Source organism: Montipora foliosa, chromosome 10 (genome assembly GCF_036669935.1).
Source record: "Montipora foliosa isolate CH-2021 chromosome 10, ASM3666993v2, whole genome shotgun sequence".
NCBI lineage: Eukaryota > Metazoa > Cnidaria > Anthozoa > Scleractinia > Acroporidae > Montipora > Montipora foliosa.
In genome coordinates this window covers 36,923,261-36,936,216 of record NC_090878.1, presented here as the reverse complement: position 1 = coordinate 36,936,216, position 12,956 = coordinate 36,923,261, and the positions used below count along the sequence as shown (strand labels likewise).

Here is a 12,956-nt window from a genome sequence, read left to right as displayed (position 1 = left end):
AAGCTATTTATCTGGCGCTGGTGCCGTCGGAAGATCAAAAAGATCTTGGCGTGAGTGGCAAGAGTCAAGAGAAGGCAAAAAAGCAACACACCAGCGTGGACATTCCGAAGATGCTTAGTTTGAGCGATCCATTCCAGAGCGGTTAAAAAGATATCCAAGAGCCATATTCCAACTACCACCTTGAAAACGCGCTCTGAAGTGAGCACTTCTTTGTAGCGAAGCCGGTGTAATCGTAAGGCAGTGTAACGCTCTAAGCTGATGGCACTCAATGTCAAGAATGAAACGCCGTAACAGATCCAGAAACTCTCGGATTAGAGGATTCTTAAGCCACATGGCACAAAATGATTGGTATTTTCAATGAGACGAAAGGCACCATAGCAAGGCTGCACCAAGAGACCAACTAAAAAATCTGAAAACGACTGGCAAGCTAAGGGAACGTTTAAAGGCGTCTGTAGAGAAGCGTTCCTTATGATTACAAGCACCACAAGAGAATTAGCAATTACAGCGAAAGGTGAACACAATCCGTTGATCACTGCTGTTGTGAGATTTGATGTATGGCGAGCCATTACCTTGTCGTATAGTGGATCTGGAAGGATAAAACAATCACTCAAAAAAAAACTTTGGCAAATTTAAAGTAGGCTGTTCTAAGATGCTCATTTCATGGGCCGTGGTTTCATTCATTGTGATCCTTTTCTCTTCCAGGGACTAAAGCTTATGATTTCAGGAAACTGGTAACTTAGTTTTTTTTAATAGGCGAAAAGTTTTTATTACTACACTTGGGATGACCATCCGGTAATCTTGATTCAATTTCCTTTCACAACCCAAAACGATGTCATTTTAAATGTCAGGATGTCGGCTTCCTAAATAATCTAACTAAATAACCATTTAGGAGGCAAACATTGCATCGTCTTCAAAATTAGTGAATCAGTCAAGTAAAAAGATTACTATTTTAAAATGTCTTGATTTATTCTTGGAAATCTTTTTAATGGAGTTTGTCTGTCTGTGGTAATTACCGGTACTTCGATTTCGAAGAAAAAACATGGGAGAGAGCTGCTGCACAGCATTTTAACGTTTTCATTTCCTAGGAAAAAGTCAACAATTGCCACTAAGCGGTTTAATTGGTTGAATTGTCTTCAATTAAAAGCTTGAATTGTTGACAACAATTGTCGTCCTTAGTTTATCGTTCTCTATTGCATGTCTGAATCTTTGCCTGAAGTATTAATATTGTCAAAAAATAAAGATTAAATCAAAAGAAGTAAGGGCGACTTTTCAATTGACCGTCTTGATTCCGAAAAAGAAAGTAATTTCTCGACCAATCATAAATGACCCAAACAGCGCGATGAATCAATCAGAATTCGACGAATGCACTGCTCAGAAGGAAGAGACTAAAAAATGGGCCATTTCCGAGTTCATGTCTGCCTCTTCTTCAAAGCGAGTCTAAGTGCGAACTTTTTGTAATGGTAATTAGTTCTACATTACATATGAATGGAAGCTAATTTTCACAACAAAAACTTCGCACTTAGACTCGCTTTGAAGAGGAGGCAGACGTGAACTTTGTAAACCAATCCACACACAAACTTAGCAGAACCAAACGCGCAATTTCTCTCGTCACACAACTTATTTGGATCTCAAAGCGAATAGTCAACGAATAAACTATTGTGTGTGCTTTGCCTGCTTTACAGCCAAGAGGAGAGTTAAAAGGGTGAAATTCGAACGGCTATTAGTTACAAAACGCTCTTCCTTTCCACCAACGATCATTGCCTTTCCCTTAACGCTGACTTGAATGTTTTAGTGAACTGGACATAAACAGTTGGTCACACGTCCAGTTTCAATTCTATTTCGTTCGAGTTTTTCCCCTAAAGGGTTAGTCAGTCCATTCCCTCATGTTGTCTGTCCGTCTTTTGCACTGGAGGCTTCCTTTTCATTCTACCGTCAGCCTCTCCCCAGAGAGTAGTTTTTGGCAATGTCTTGGGCCCGACACATGCTAACTTGCGGTGTCTCACATTAGATAGATGTGACTCTTGTGATATGTTGTTTTATATATTCATTTGTGCGGTATCGTGTGCACTTAATTTTGAGTAACGTCCTGTAGCACTTGAATCAAATTACAGAGTGAGGTCTGAAGCGTAGCTGTAGCCTGCAGAGCAGGCGTTTCTTTTTAATATTAGCACTCGTTGAAAGTAGTCTTCGACGAAATTACGTTGAAAGGCCGCCATATTGGAAGCGCACCAGGAGAGAATTGGGACTAGTGGAGCCTCTCCCCGAAACCATTTTTTACCTCGCCCCAGTGTTCTCTCGGTCTCTTCATCCAAGATGGCGCCATAGAGTAAATCGAAAGATTATTCATCGCTTTTTACCCAAATACGCCAGCTCTGTAGGCTAGCGTTGCTGCCACGACCTCGGGCCAATATTCCCCAGCAGGTTCTTCTTTTGAACCGAAATATTTGAACTTAAATATTTAACAGTTATTCTCCGAAGGCGAGGTGAATATCGGTGAATAAAAACCGAGACAAAGTCGAAATTTTTTTCAGCGATATTCTTCAAGCCTGAGGTGAATACTTGTTTTAGTATAATTACATGGGTGATTATTTGAAAAATATGCCTTTTTTTTTAACAATTAATTTCTTCGTCTGCCACCTTGCCAAAACAGCTTGCGGCCATTTTGATAAAAACCGCATGGGTGATTATTGTGTAATAATGACATCAAGTGCAACCAATCAGCGCAGAGAATTTTCAATAATCACCTACGTAATAATAAAGGTAAATATTTTTTAAATATCTTCGGCATTTGTTGGGAATGTTCTTAAAGAATTCTGTGAACTGAAAACATAAGTTTCTTCTTTTGCGGTCGATTCTTTAAAAGGAGCATAACTAACCTATGCAGGATTTTTGGTTATTACTGACAGGTTTAAAGTACTCACAGCGGTTCACGATAAGACTGACACAAATTTGACTGAAGCGCATAAATTATCTCATTCATTACCCTGCAACAGCCAATGAAAATGCCATCAACGATTAGTACGATCAAGTTACTTATCAGCCGAGTCGAGGTGTTCTCAATAAGTCTAAAAGTTACTGCACCTTGCAGAGCAGTACGAGAAAACTATAGCTTATCATAACTGTATTAGGTTTCTAACGACGAAGAGAAAGTCGTGAAAATTAAGTTATACTTTGCGTGAGTTTTCTAGGTACTTTCTTGTCTTCTCAAAGTTGATTTATTGACGTTGACGCACTGGTTGTCGTATATTATTTTATTTGAAGGTATCATGTCGACTCAACACGCACTGCTGCTGCACTGCTGTCGACTCAATACGCACACCCGTTTCGTAATGGAGATAATTAGATTATATTAGATTCCTCCGTCGGAGGGCTGTTTGTCCGCTACAGGTGTAGTGTAATTTGTTGACCAATTCAAAGATTCGCATCTAATCGAGGGAAACTACTTAAGTTTGTTTTTACTTTACGACAGAAACATAGCATTAAAATTAGATGTTTGGCTTAAAACGCTAATGAATTCGTATTCTAGTCTCTTGTCTGTGCGAGAAACATTATTTAAACAATGTTGAAAGATTCCGTTAAGCAATTCAGACTGCTAATCAAGTCGACATAGAAAACATGTACAAGGGGGTGTTTTAATTACTAAAAGCTGCGAAATTGAAGAAGGTACACGGGCAAGACGCTGAGAAACAATCCAGAAACCAAAGAAAACCAAACCACAGCAAGAAAGCCAACTGTCACAGTTGCTTTTTTCTGCCTGGTCTGTTTGACAGAGTTTCAGATCACGATTTCATCAATTTTATACTAGTGAGCTTGCTCATCCTTTTGGTAATTATAAAACATTCTTTTCTCCAATCACCTCAGTCTGAATTTCTCGAATGGATACCGTACAGCGCTGCTTGTTTGTGCAGCTGAGCTATGTGACTTTTCGAGTATCTGAGATACCACCAAAGACGTTTTCCACGTGTTCCATGTGATATGCGACAGTTTCCTTCCTTGGACTCCTCTTTAATTTATGCGCTACTAGCTGAAATAGGAAAATCGACTTCATTTACCCACACGTTGCGGTACAATAATGACGTCCAAGATTAAACAGGTCTGCAATGAGTGCAGAGTAAAGCAACAAAAACTTTTTTTTCTTGTTACATGACTAATTTGTTTGGATCCAAGACAGTTGTGAATGTCAACTCACTGATCGTTTCTCAACATGCAGAATCCACACAACTCAATCTTTAGCAGAGTAACTTTTCCGCAAACATTGATCTCATTGTAGCGGCCTACCTGGGATTTAACACACCAGTTCTACTACTTTCAATCAGATCATCTAAATGGACATCATGATAGATGCCTACACTCTAAAAAATTGATCTGAAATAACCGTGGCCTTTCTCAACTCTGCTCTGCCTAGGATACTCCGCTTGAGGTGAATTAGCTTGATACCAGGTTGACGTGCCGCACGGATTTTAGCGCATAGTTTTGCGGTTCTCTTCATAGCAAAGAGGCCAAATCATCAAATTTGAGGTTTTGACGCCACCTTTAGTGTACAACGGCGAACCATTTATTCTCTATTTTTGCTCCTAACCCACTCATACCAATTTATTTTTAGGATACTTCGCCCACATTGTGAGACGTGAACGAGATGGAACAATGGCGGAAGACTTACGATAATGAAAAGTTATATTTTGAGGTGACGTTTTTGTCGTCGTCGCTAATTTCTCTTTCGTAAACAAGCGATGCCATATTTGACGGTCGATGCTATTCTTAGTAACCAAGCCTTTTTATTCGGTTAGCTTTAAGTAAATTGTTAGGAGAGGCTTCGCTTAAATACTTTAAAATTGCCAGTTTAAACGTGTTGTTTTGGTAGTGCAGAGGTTACGTTCATTGCCCTAATGCCATAAAACCCAGTTCGACATCGTTCTATCCACTTTTTCAAATTTTTTTCCTTTTTTTTTCCAAAATTTTTTTCGCATCCTTTTTTTAATTCTAAGTAATATACGCTGCTAATTTAGTCCTAGATTTAATATTTTTCTTCCTCACTGGCAAACGACAAACTTAAAGGGAAACTGTCATGAGAAGCGCATGCGCTAGCGTCTTGTGAAAACTTGAAAAGTGTTAGGTGAACTTTTTTCAAGTTGAATCGACAAATTCAAAATGGTGTCCACTGGGGAGGGCCACGGTGGACAAAGGAGAAACTCTGGCGAATATACGTGACTCACGCTTGAATCCATGATGGTGGCTAGAATTTTCCTTGGGCTCGAGAGAAAAAAAACTCGAGCATGCGCAGCTCATGACAGTGCTCCTTTAATAGTGAAAATTGTCGTAAGTCTCTCTTGTTTACGACAGGAAAGATTGCATCGCCGTCTCCGTCGTAGATCTTAAAGTCCCTAATTTCAGAATCAAGGAGCTTAAGAATTCGATAAGTTTCTTTTTTTACAATTACGACGTTGTCATCTTTCGACGCTTCGTTTCCAAATGTCCCACGAGCCTCCTTTAGTTCAGTGGTAGAAAATCCGAATTATACACATCGCATTATAAATTAAATTCTTTCCGACGTCATTACCGATAAAACACAATGATTTCCATAATTTTCTTTTTTAGTTAAAAAAAACATCATAGATTGCTCGATCAGCTGCAGATTTGTTTGAAATACATTTTCAAATTCCATGACATATACGCTACAATCGACAAACGCGTTATTGACGTTTTACTGACATATTCCATTAGTAATTACTATCAGTATTGAAGTGAAGTGTTTAAGAAAGTGGTATTTCAATACTTGCAATTGATCACAAGCCTCCGGTTCATTATGTTCAAAGTTACTGTAGGAGGAGCATAAGTTTCGAGACACTGTGGAAAATGAAATCTTCTACTACCGTTCTTTCCCACAATTTGAGCATCACAACTTCGCCAGCGAATCATGGACCAGGTGATCACAGTCAGTGTTCACATCTCCAAGATGCTAAATTCGACGTATTCCATCAACAAACCGAAACTTGTCGCCTTTCGCTGTCATGGCGAATCTGCTCATAGTATTGATCATTTTGACAAGGAAATCCCTTCAATCGCCTTGCAATATCCTTCTTGCTTGCCTGGCGATCTCGGACCTCCAAGTTGGCATCCTAGTTCAACCGAGCTATGTGGCCTACAGACTGCTCGAAAACGCGCACGGCTTTGTTCCCTGCTCGGTGAGAATGCTTTACTGGTCGGGATTTTACGTTTACTACGGAGTGTCATTCACGACATTGAGTGCTGTAAGCTGTGAAACACTCATAGCTTTAAAATATCACCTAAGATACTCTGCAATTGTCCGACCTCGGCGAGTTTTGAAAACGGCTTTGTTCATTTGGTTGATAAACATACTGTTCACATTTTTGAAATGGGCGCAGAATGACGTTTTTCGAGGTATTCATCTGGTAATGTGGTCCTTTTTCCTCGTAACTACTGTTACTATCCAAATCACAATCTTGAAAACAGTAATTCGCCACCAAAGACAAATTAAAAAACACCACCCCACGTCCACACGTCCATCAGCAATGCGACAAATGCAAATCAAGCTGGCAATAAATGTTGCGTCTATCGTGGCAGTTTATGTACTGTTTAATTTTCCTGTTCTAGTTGTCACCCTTAGCCATCAATTCCTCTTCAGCAACATAGACAGTTACACTTTTTACAGCTGGTCTGAAACAGCGGCATTTTTCAATTCTTCCCTCAATCCTTTGGTCTGTGTGTGGAGAGTTAAAGCCATTAGGAAGGTAATTGCTGAAGGTTTCTCGAAGAAATCGCAACGAAAAGACGCTTTTGTTGTGAAATTTCGGAAAATAACACCGTCGTCTAAAAACGGTGAGGAAAACGAGCTTGCCATAATATGATTGAGCCATAATATAATAAATATCTGAATATCTTTAACTAACTATTTAAGCCTTCTTCTTCCTTATAGGCTTACGTGTTGGAAGTGTGATAAAGTTAATTTTCCATCCTGCTAATTCGCAGCCTGTGGATATGCTAGCCAGTGAGCCATACTCACAGAGCTATAAGCAGACGCCAAAAGTAAACGTTCTTCCAAACTCTATAGGTGATTATGTGGAGTTAACGTGGCCGAGTATTTAGGATCTTTTTTCTTGAGCTCCCTGAGGACAACTCTAGTTTAAGTCCTATACTGCGTGACTACCAGCCAAACTTGAAGCTACTGTATCTTTAATATTAGTTTCATTGTCCATGGAAAGCGCCGATGCATGGGGAGTGGTCAGTTAAGGCATAATATTTTATCTTCCTTCCTTGGAATCGAAACCAGAAAAGCGAATGATTCAACTCTTGCACCCAGTTAACCAGATTTCTAGTGAAGAGCCTTGTCATCTCAGAGCTTTACTAGTTTTCGCAATTTTTTTCTTTCTTTCCACCGGCCTTTTTGCAAGACGGCCACCCTCTGGACTTTTCTATGAAAACCGAATAAGTGTGAAGCTAGGTCATACTGAGGAACATTTTCTCGTAATAACGCTACGTAAGAAGTTCAAACTGAACCAGCTAACTTAAAGTAGCGAGTCACCATATTTGCTTTTTGAATGAAGGTTTTAAAAATTGATATTCTCTGAAATAACTTTTGGTTAATTACTGAAAAACGCATGGGCAATATTAGAGCAAAATTTTGCATCGAACAATTAATCTCGCCGATATAAGAAGCTATAGACTGAAATTTGTCTAGTAAGCCCAATTTTTCAAGACAATTTCCCCATAATTTGAAAAAGCTTTTATTTGGTAGCCAAAAATTAAAATGTTTGTATTTGGCAGGCAAATGAGAACTTTAATGAAAAATAGGACATATTAACATCTACAACCATGGTTTTTTTGTTAAATTTTTAGCATTTTATAAATCTGGGAAGAAAAATAAAATTTAGGAACTTTTGTGCTACACATGGGTTCATCTGCAGTGGTTATCTTTTAAAGAGGTTAGCAAACACGAAGACGTATCATAAAAGAGGTCAGTTGCTTCCCGATTTGCTTTTGTTCGAATTCACATTAAAGCAAAACTGATTATCCACGATGGCGATCAACAAACAGCTTAGTTAATGTATGAAGATGGTTATGAAACTCGACGAGTTTCTTCGTTTCATGTTTTTGTTCGCTGTTTTGGCCCTTACCATTCATGCATAACCCACAGCCTTTTTCTAAAAGACAAGAAGTCATAAAGTTTCGATTAATTTATTCTGTCAAAACTCTGTTGTGAACTGAGGACAAAATATTGTGCGTGCACGTGGTCACTGTCAAGTTAGCATGAAGCGCTGCCTCACTTTCTTCGCTTTTGTAGTTTCCAGAGTTTCTTAACGAGTCCACCCATATGAACTCTGCAAACAGTAAGAAAGAGACAAAACCCCTGAAAGATATTTCCAGCGCGAGAAAAAGGAAAGGGAGATTTAAAAAAAGGAAATGACAGATAACATCTCATAACATATTACGGACACATTGCAAATAGCGGCTTTTTATTGCTCTAATTCAGTATATCGCAGAGCTTTATACTGTATGCGTCCAGGGCACCACGCCTTGTATAGCGAGTCTTTGTGTTTACAGAACCGATAGCTCTAAATGAGACAAACCACAGCACTTGACAGTAACTTAAGCAGTTGCTAAAAAAGCCTGAAAAAAATTCATGCGTTTGTGCTGCACTGCTTTACAGTAAACTCTTTCTCGAAAGTCCCGAGAACGTTTCGTGCCGAAGAGCCAGTCGTCAAACTGCAATCTGCTTATTTTGAAAAGCTGATCCTTTAACATGTTTTTAATGTAAGAAAAACTAAGAGAATTGCGAAGTTTGATGGCTTGGAACCTCGGCGTTGCGAAGATATAAATAGAATTGTGGCAGCCGAAATAGGCCCGAAAACTTTCGGGACTTTTGAGAAATAGGCCACTGGTCTGTTACGAATTTATAATACCGGTGAATGAATGATTGAGAAATCGCGCTCTCACAGTCGAATATATAAATCATTTCACTTACAGTCATTTCAGTCCGAGTTCAAAATATAAGTCTTCAAGGATCGTATGATAGGCGCTTCAAATCCTATCATAATTACTGAAATGAAGAGGAAAAGTGGACATATAGATTGAAATAAACCACTGGCAAAATCAACGAGACGGACTGTCCCCAACCCTTCTGTACAACTTGACATCAAATGTATCAGCTGCCGGTAAAATCCGTTCTCAGGTTGAATCCGTTTTTACCTAGGTTAAATTGGTGATCCTCATTTTACCTACGATGGTTGAATACTCACTCAGATGAATTGAACAAACCTTTTTTTGGAGCCTATAATTTAAGTCAAGAGAAAATTAAAATTCAGGTTAGGATTAGTTTTGGTTGTTATACATGGATGTTAATTGACTTATTATGCAAAGGTAAATAACGAAAAAAACTGCGTTGGATTGAACATGTTCGTCGTTGTTGTGTGGTGGTGAAGACACAGGAATTTAGATTTGAACTGGGTCCGTGTTTGAGTACCGGTAAACGCATGCGCATAGTGCAGTTTTTTGTTCCCTTGCTATGTTGTATTGTTGAGTATGAAGAGTATGAATGTATAAACCGATAAGATGATTTGATATTTGATTTAAACTAGGTAGTGTGCATATTAAACCTAGGTAAAAACAGGATTACCAATTTAACCTACGTATAGGTAATTTAAACTGATTCAATCTGAGCCCGGATTTGACCGACAACATATCTACGAAAGCGAGTAGCAATTGACTTGAGAATGTTTACCTCCAACCGAGTTCTCACGTAGACAAAGTCGTTTTACGAAGAGTAATAACATCTTGAAACTTTGAAACAAATTAATCTTGAGTTTTCCAAGGCTAGCGATTTTATTTAATCAATATTTCTAGTCATTTATCAAAATTTGAACCCAACTGGCGTGGGTCATTGAAAAGCGTTAAGTTGCAAAAAATACACAAAAAGCCTTTGAATCTTTCTTGGGAGCATTATTTTCTCATTATTTGTTAACAGCTGATGTCTACGTGTTTATGCACTTTCCTTAAAATCAATAAGTTCATTTTTTTTTCTTTATTACTAAGGAAAAACCCAGTTATTTGGTTTGTTTTATATTACGATGAAATATGTCTTTAACCAATCAGGCTGATCATGCTGTATTCTCAGTGAAATAGTAGTAAATTATCATTTGATTCCTAAAAAGATACTGTCGAGAGCTTAGCAATATTAAATATTTAGCTGGGTGTTTGGGTGCCTTGCTCAAAAGAAGATAAAAATTGGTGCTAACTTGACGAAAAATATGGATCCACAATGGGAAATGACTTGGTCAGGATGTCTTACAAGATCATGTATTTCATTTTTCGTTCGCAAATTAGCATTTCTAAATCAGCGAAAGAAGGGAATACGCCCTGCACTTGAAACGTTCACCATATGCTGTTAGGAGAGGGTTAGAGTAAGTTCTTTTTTATGACTCTCATTAGCAGGCATTGTTTCTTAGGAACAAGAAGCCTTCAGGCATGGAAAAAGTCCGCTTTGCTTGCCCCATATTTACCTCATTGACTAACCAAAATAATGACGGTGATGATGATGATGATTACGATGACTATGACGTAGATTACGACGATGATGATGGTGTCGATGATGATGTTGACCATTATGTAAATTGATGTAGATTACGACGACGACAATGATGATCATGTTAATGATGTTTGTGATCACAGTGGCGTTGTTTATGATAGTGTTGATGGTGATAATGACGATGATGATGTTGAGGATTTTGACGATTACGATGATAATGATGTTGATGTTGATTTGATTTTAATGATGACGATGATGGTGGTAATGTTAGTGATGATGTTAATGATGATAATGATGATGTTGTTGTTGTTGATGATTACGACGATGATATTGATGTTAATGATGATGTTGATGATAATAACATTGATGTTCATGATGACAAATGATGCTGATGATGTTAATGATGACGTTGATGATGATAATACTCACGTCGATGGTGATGATGTTAATGACGATGATGATGATGATGATGACGTTGATGACGTTGATGATGCTGATGATGATGCTGATGATGATAATACTCATGTCAATGGTGATGACGTTAATGACGATGATGATGATGATGATGATGATGATGACGTTGATGACGTTCATGATGATGATAATGATGTTGATAGCCCTCAGTACCTTCGAAGCCCCTCTGTGCTCAGATTTGGAGCGTTTTCAAATTTTCTTCGAACTCTTGAAGGATCTTTCGAGCTTTCTGGATCGCCTTTCTTGCAGAGCCTGTCTCTGAAAAGCTTCCTAACAGCATCTCGAATCTCCTCGCTTCGCCAGAGACAAATCAATGGATTTATAAAAGAGTTTAAAAAAGCAACAGTTTCGCTCCAACTGTAGTAATCGTAGGTGTCTATATGACCCATAACTAGCTGGTGCAAAGCTGTAACGACAAGGATAGGAAGATTGAACAAGAAATAAATTCCAACAATGTAAGCTATGTCGACTGCTAACTTCACTTGCGTTTTAAAATTATGATGGTTAGAGGAAGAGAGTCGCAGCTGCTGTCTCATAATTTGACGCCGATGGTGGCGAACGATGACATGCATTTTCAGTTGCGAAATCACCGCAATGATCAGGAAAGCCAACCACGAAAACAGGTGCAGGCCTCGGGCGATTGCATTGTGTACCCACTGTAGAGATGCGAGCGCAATGAGAACCCAGATGAAGATGATTACCATTAAAACGCGTTTCGCAGTGACGATGCCTTTGTAGCGAAGGTGCAGTCTGAGTGCTAGATAGCGCTCGAAGCTGATTGCGCTCAAGGACGTAACAGAGACACCATAGCAAATGTAAAAACCCTTCGCATACAATATCCTGGTCATGCATCGGACGTAACCTTGGTGAATTTCACCGAGACGATAAGCGATGTAACTCGGTTGTGCGATTCCGCTAGCGAGAATATCCGAGAGAGCTACACATGCTATTAAGAGGCACGATGGCGAGCGAAGCGATGGATTGACAATTATGGCAAAACACACCAAAACGTTAGCGATAACCGCGAATGGAGCGAAAAATGCGTTTAAAACACTAGTGATTAAATTGCTTATATAGCGAAAAAAGGATCTGGGAGATGGAAGCAGAACGCCGGAATTCGAAGGAATTATTATGAGCCATTGAAAACGGTGGTTTCGTCTCGAAATAAGACGCGAACGCATTTGAATTGAAATAGCAGCGATGCTAATAAACCGCCACATCGCTGTGTTTGTTCGGTGAAAGAGGGTCTGAATTCACTTATTCAAATATTATTATCTTTGCGGCCTTTTTTTGCCAGAAAAATGTGACAGCAACCTAGTTGTTAAGAACTGACGTGTCCATGAAGCACTCAACATAGAATTAATCCCATTTTCAATTTTTTTTCTCTTGGGGGTCAATTTTAACCATAAATTAAAAACACATACCCTAACAAACTTCACCGTAATACAAAATTCTTTCATAGTTGTTTGCTGTCCTTTTGGTCTTTTAATTACTTTGGCACAGTTACTGTCATGCTATAATTAATTATTTCAGTGTAAAGCTTCGAGAACAACACGAGTTTAATAAACAGCCGTCTTTCCAAATCCCGAGAGATGGTATGGTTGTCACTCAAAGGCTCGAGGACTTGAGCTAACCGAGTAAAACTCAATTGATTGTTGGAGGAACTGAAATTGCCTGATTGCCGCTGCTAAGGTTATTGATTGGATTAGAAAGCTCGTGCCACCTTTTCGACCAATGAGAAGCGAAACCAAAGCAAATTGAGCCCTCTACGAGAGTATTTTCCCGCGCTTTTAGCAAATTAGAAGGAGTTGCTTTGAATCATTCTGATTGGTTCTGAATCAGTTCGTGGTTTGTACCTATTGTGTTTTGTCCACGCGATTACTTCGATTTACAATGGGTAATGGAAACTCGCTTCATTATCCTGGTGAAATTAAAGGGAAAT

General features: G+C 38.9%; 1 protein-coding gene and 1 pseudogene across 1 annotated transcript; one reads left to right on the top strand and one right to left on the bottom strand.

The window, feature by feature from the left end:
• Positions 1-5,993: 5,993 nt before the first annotated feature.
• Positions 5,994-10,629, top strand: LOC137972888 (adenosine receptor A3-like; the record flags this gene model as incomplete). The annotated part of the gene is made up of 2 exons (XM_068819576.1): positions 5,994-6,749; positions 10,444-10,629. Coding segments are annotated over 2 exons (942 nt in total), but the record flags the coding sequence as incomplete, so codon positions are not given.
• A 531-nt stretch (positions 10,630-11,160) lies between these two features.
• Positions 11,161-12,116, bottom strand: LOC137972887 (adenosine receptor A2a-like; annotated as a pseudogene).
• Between the last annotated feature and the right edge of the window lie 840 nt (positions 12,117-12,956).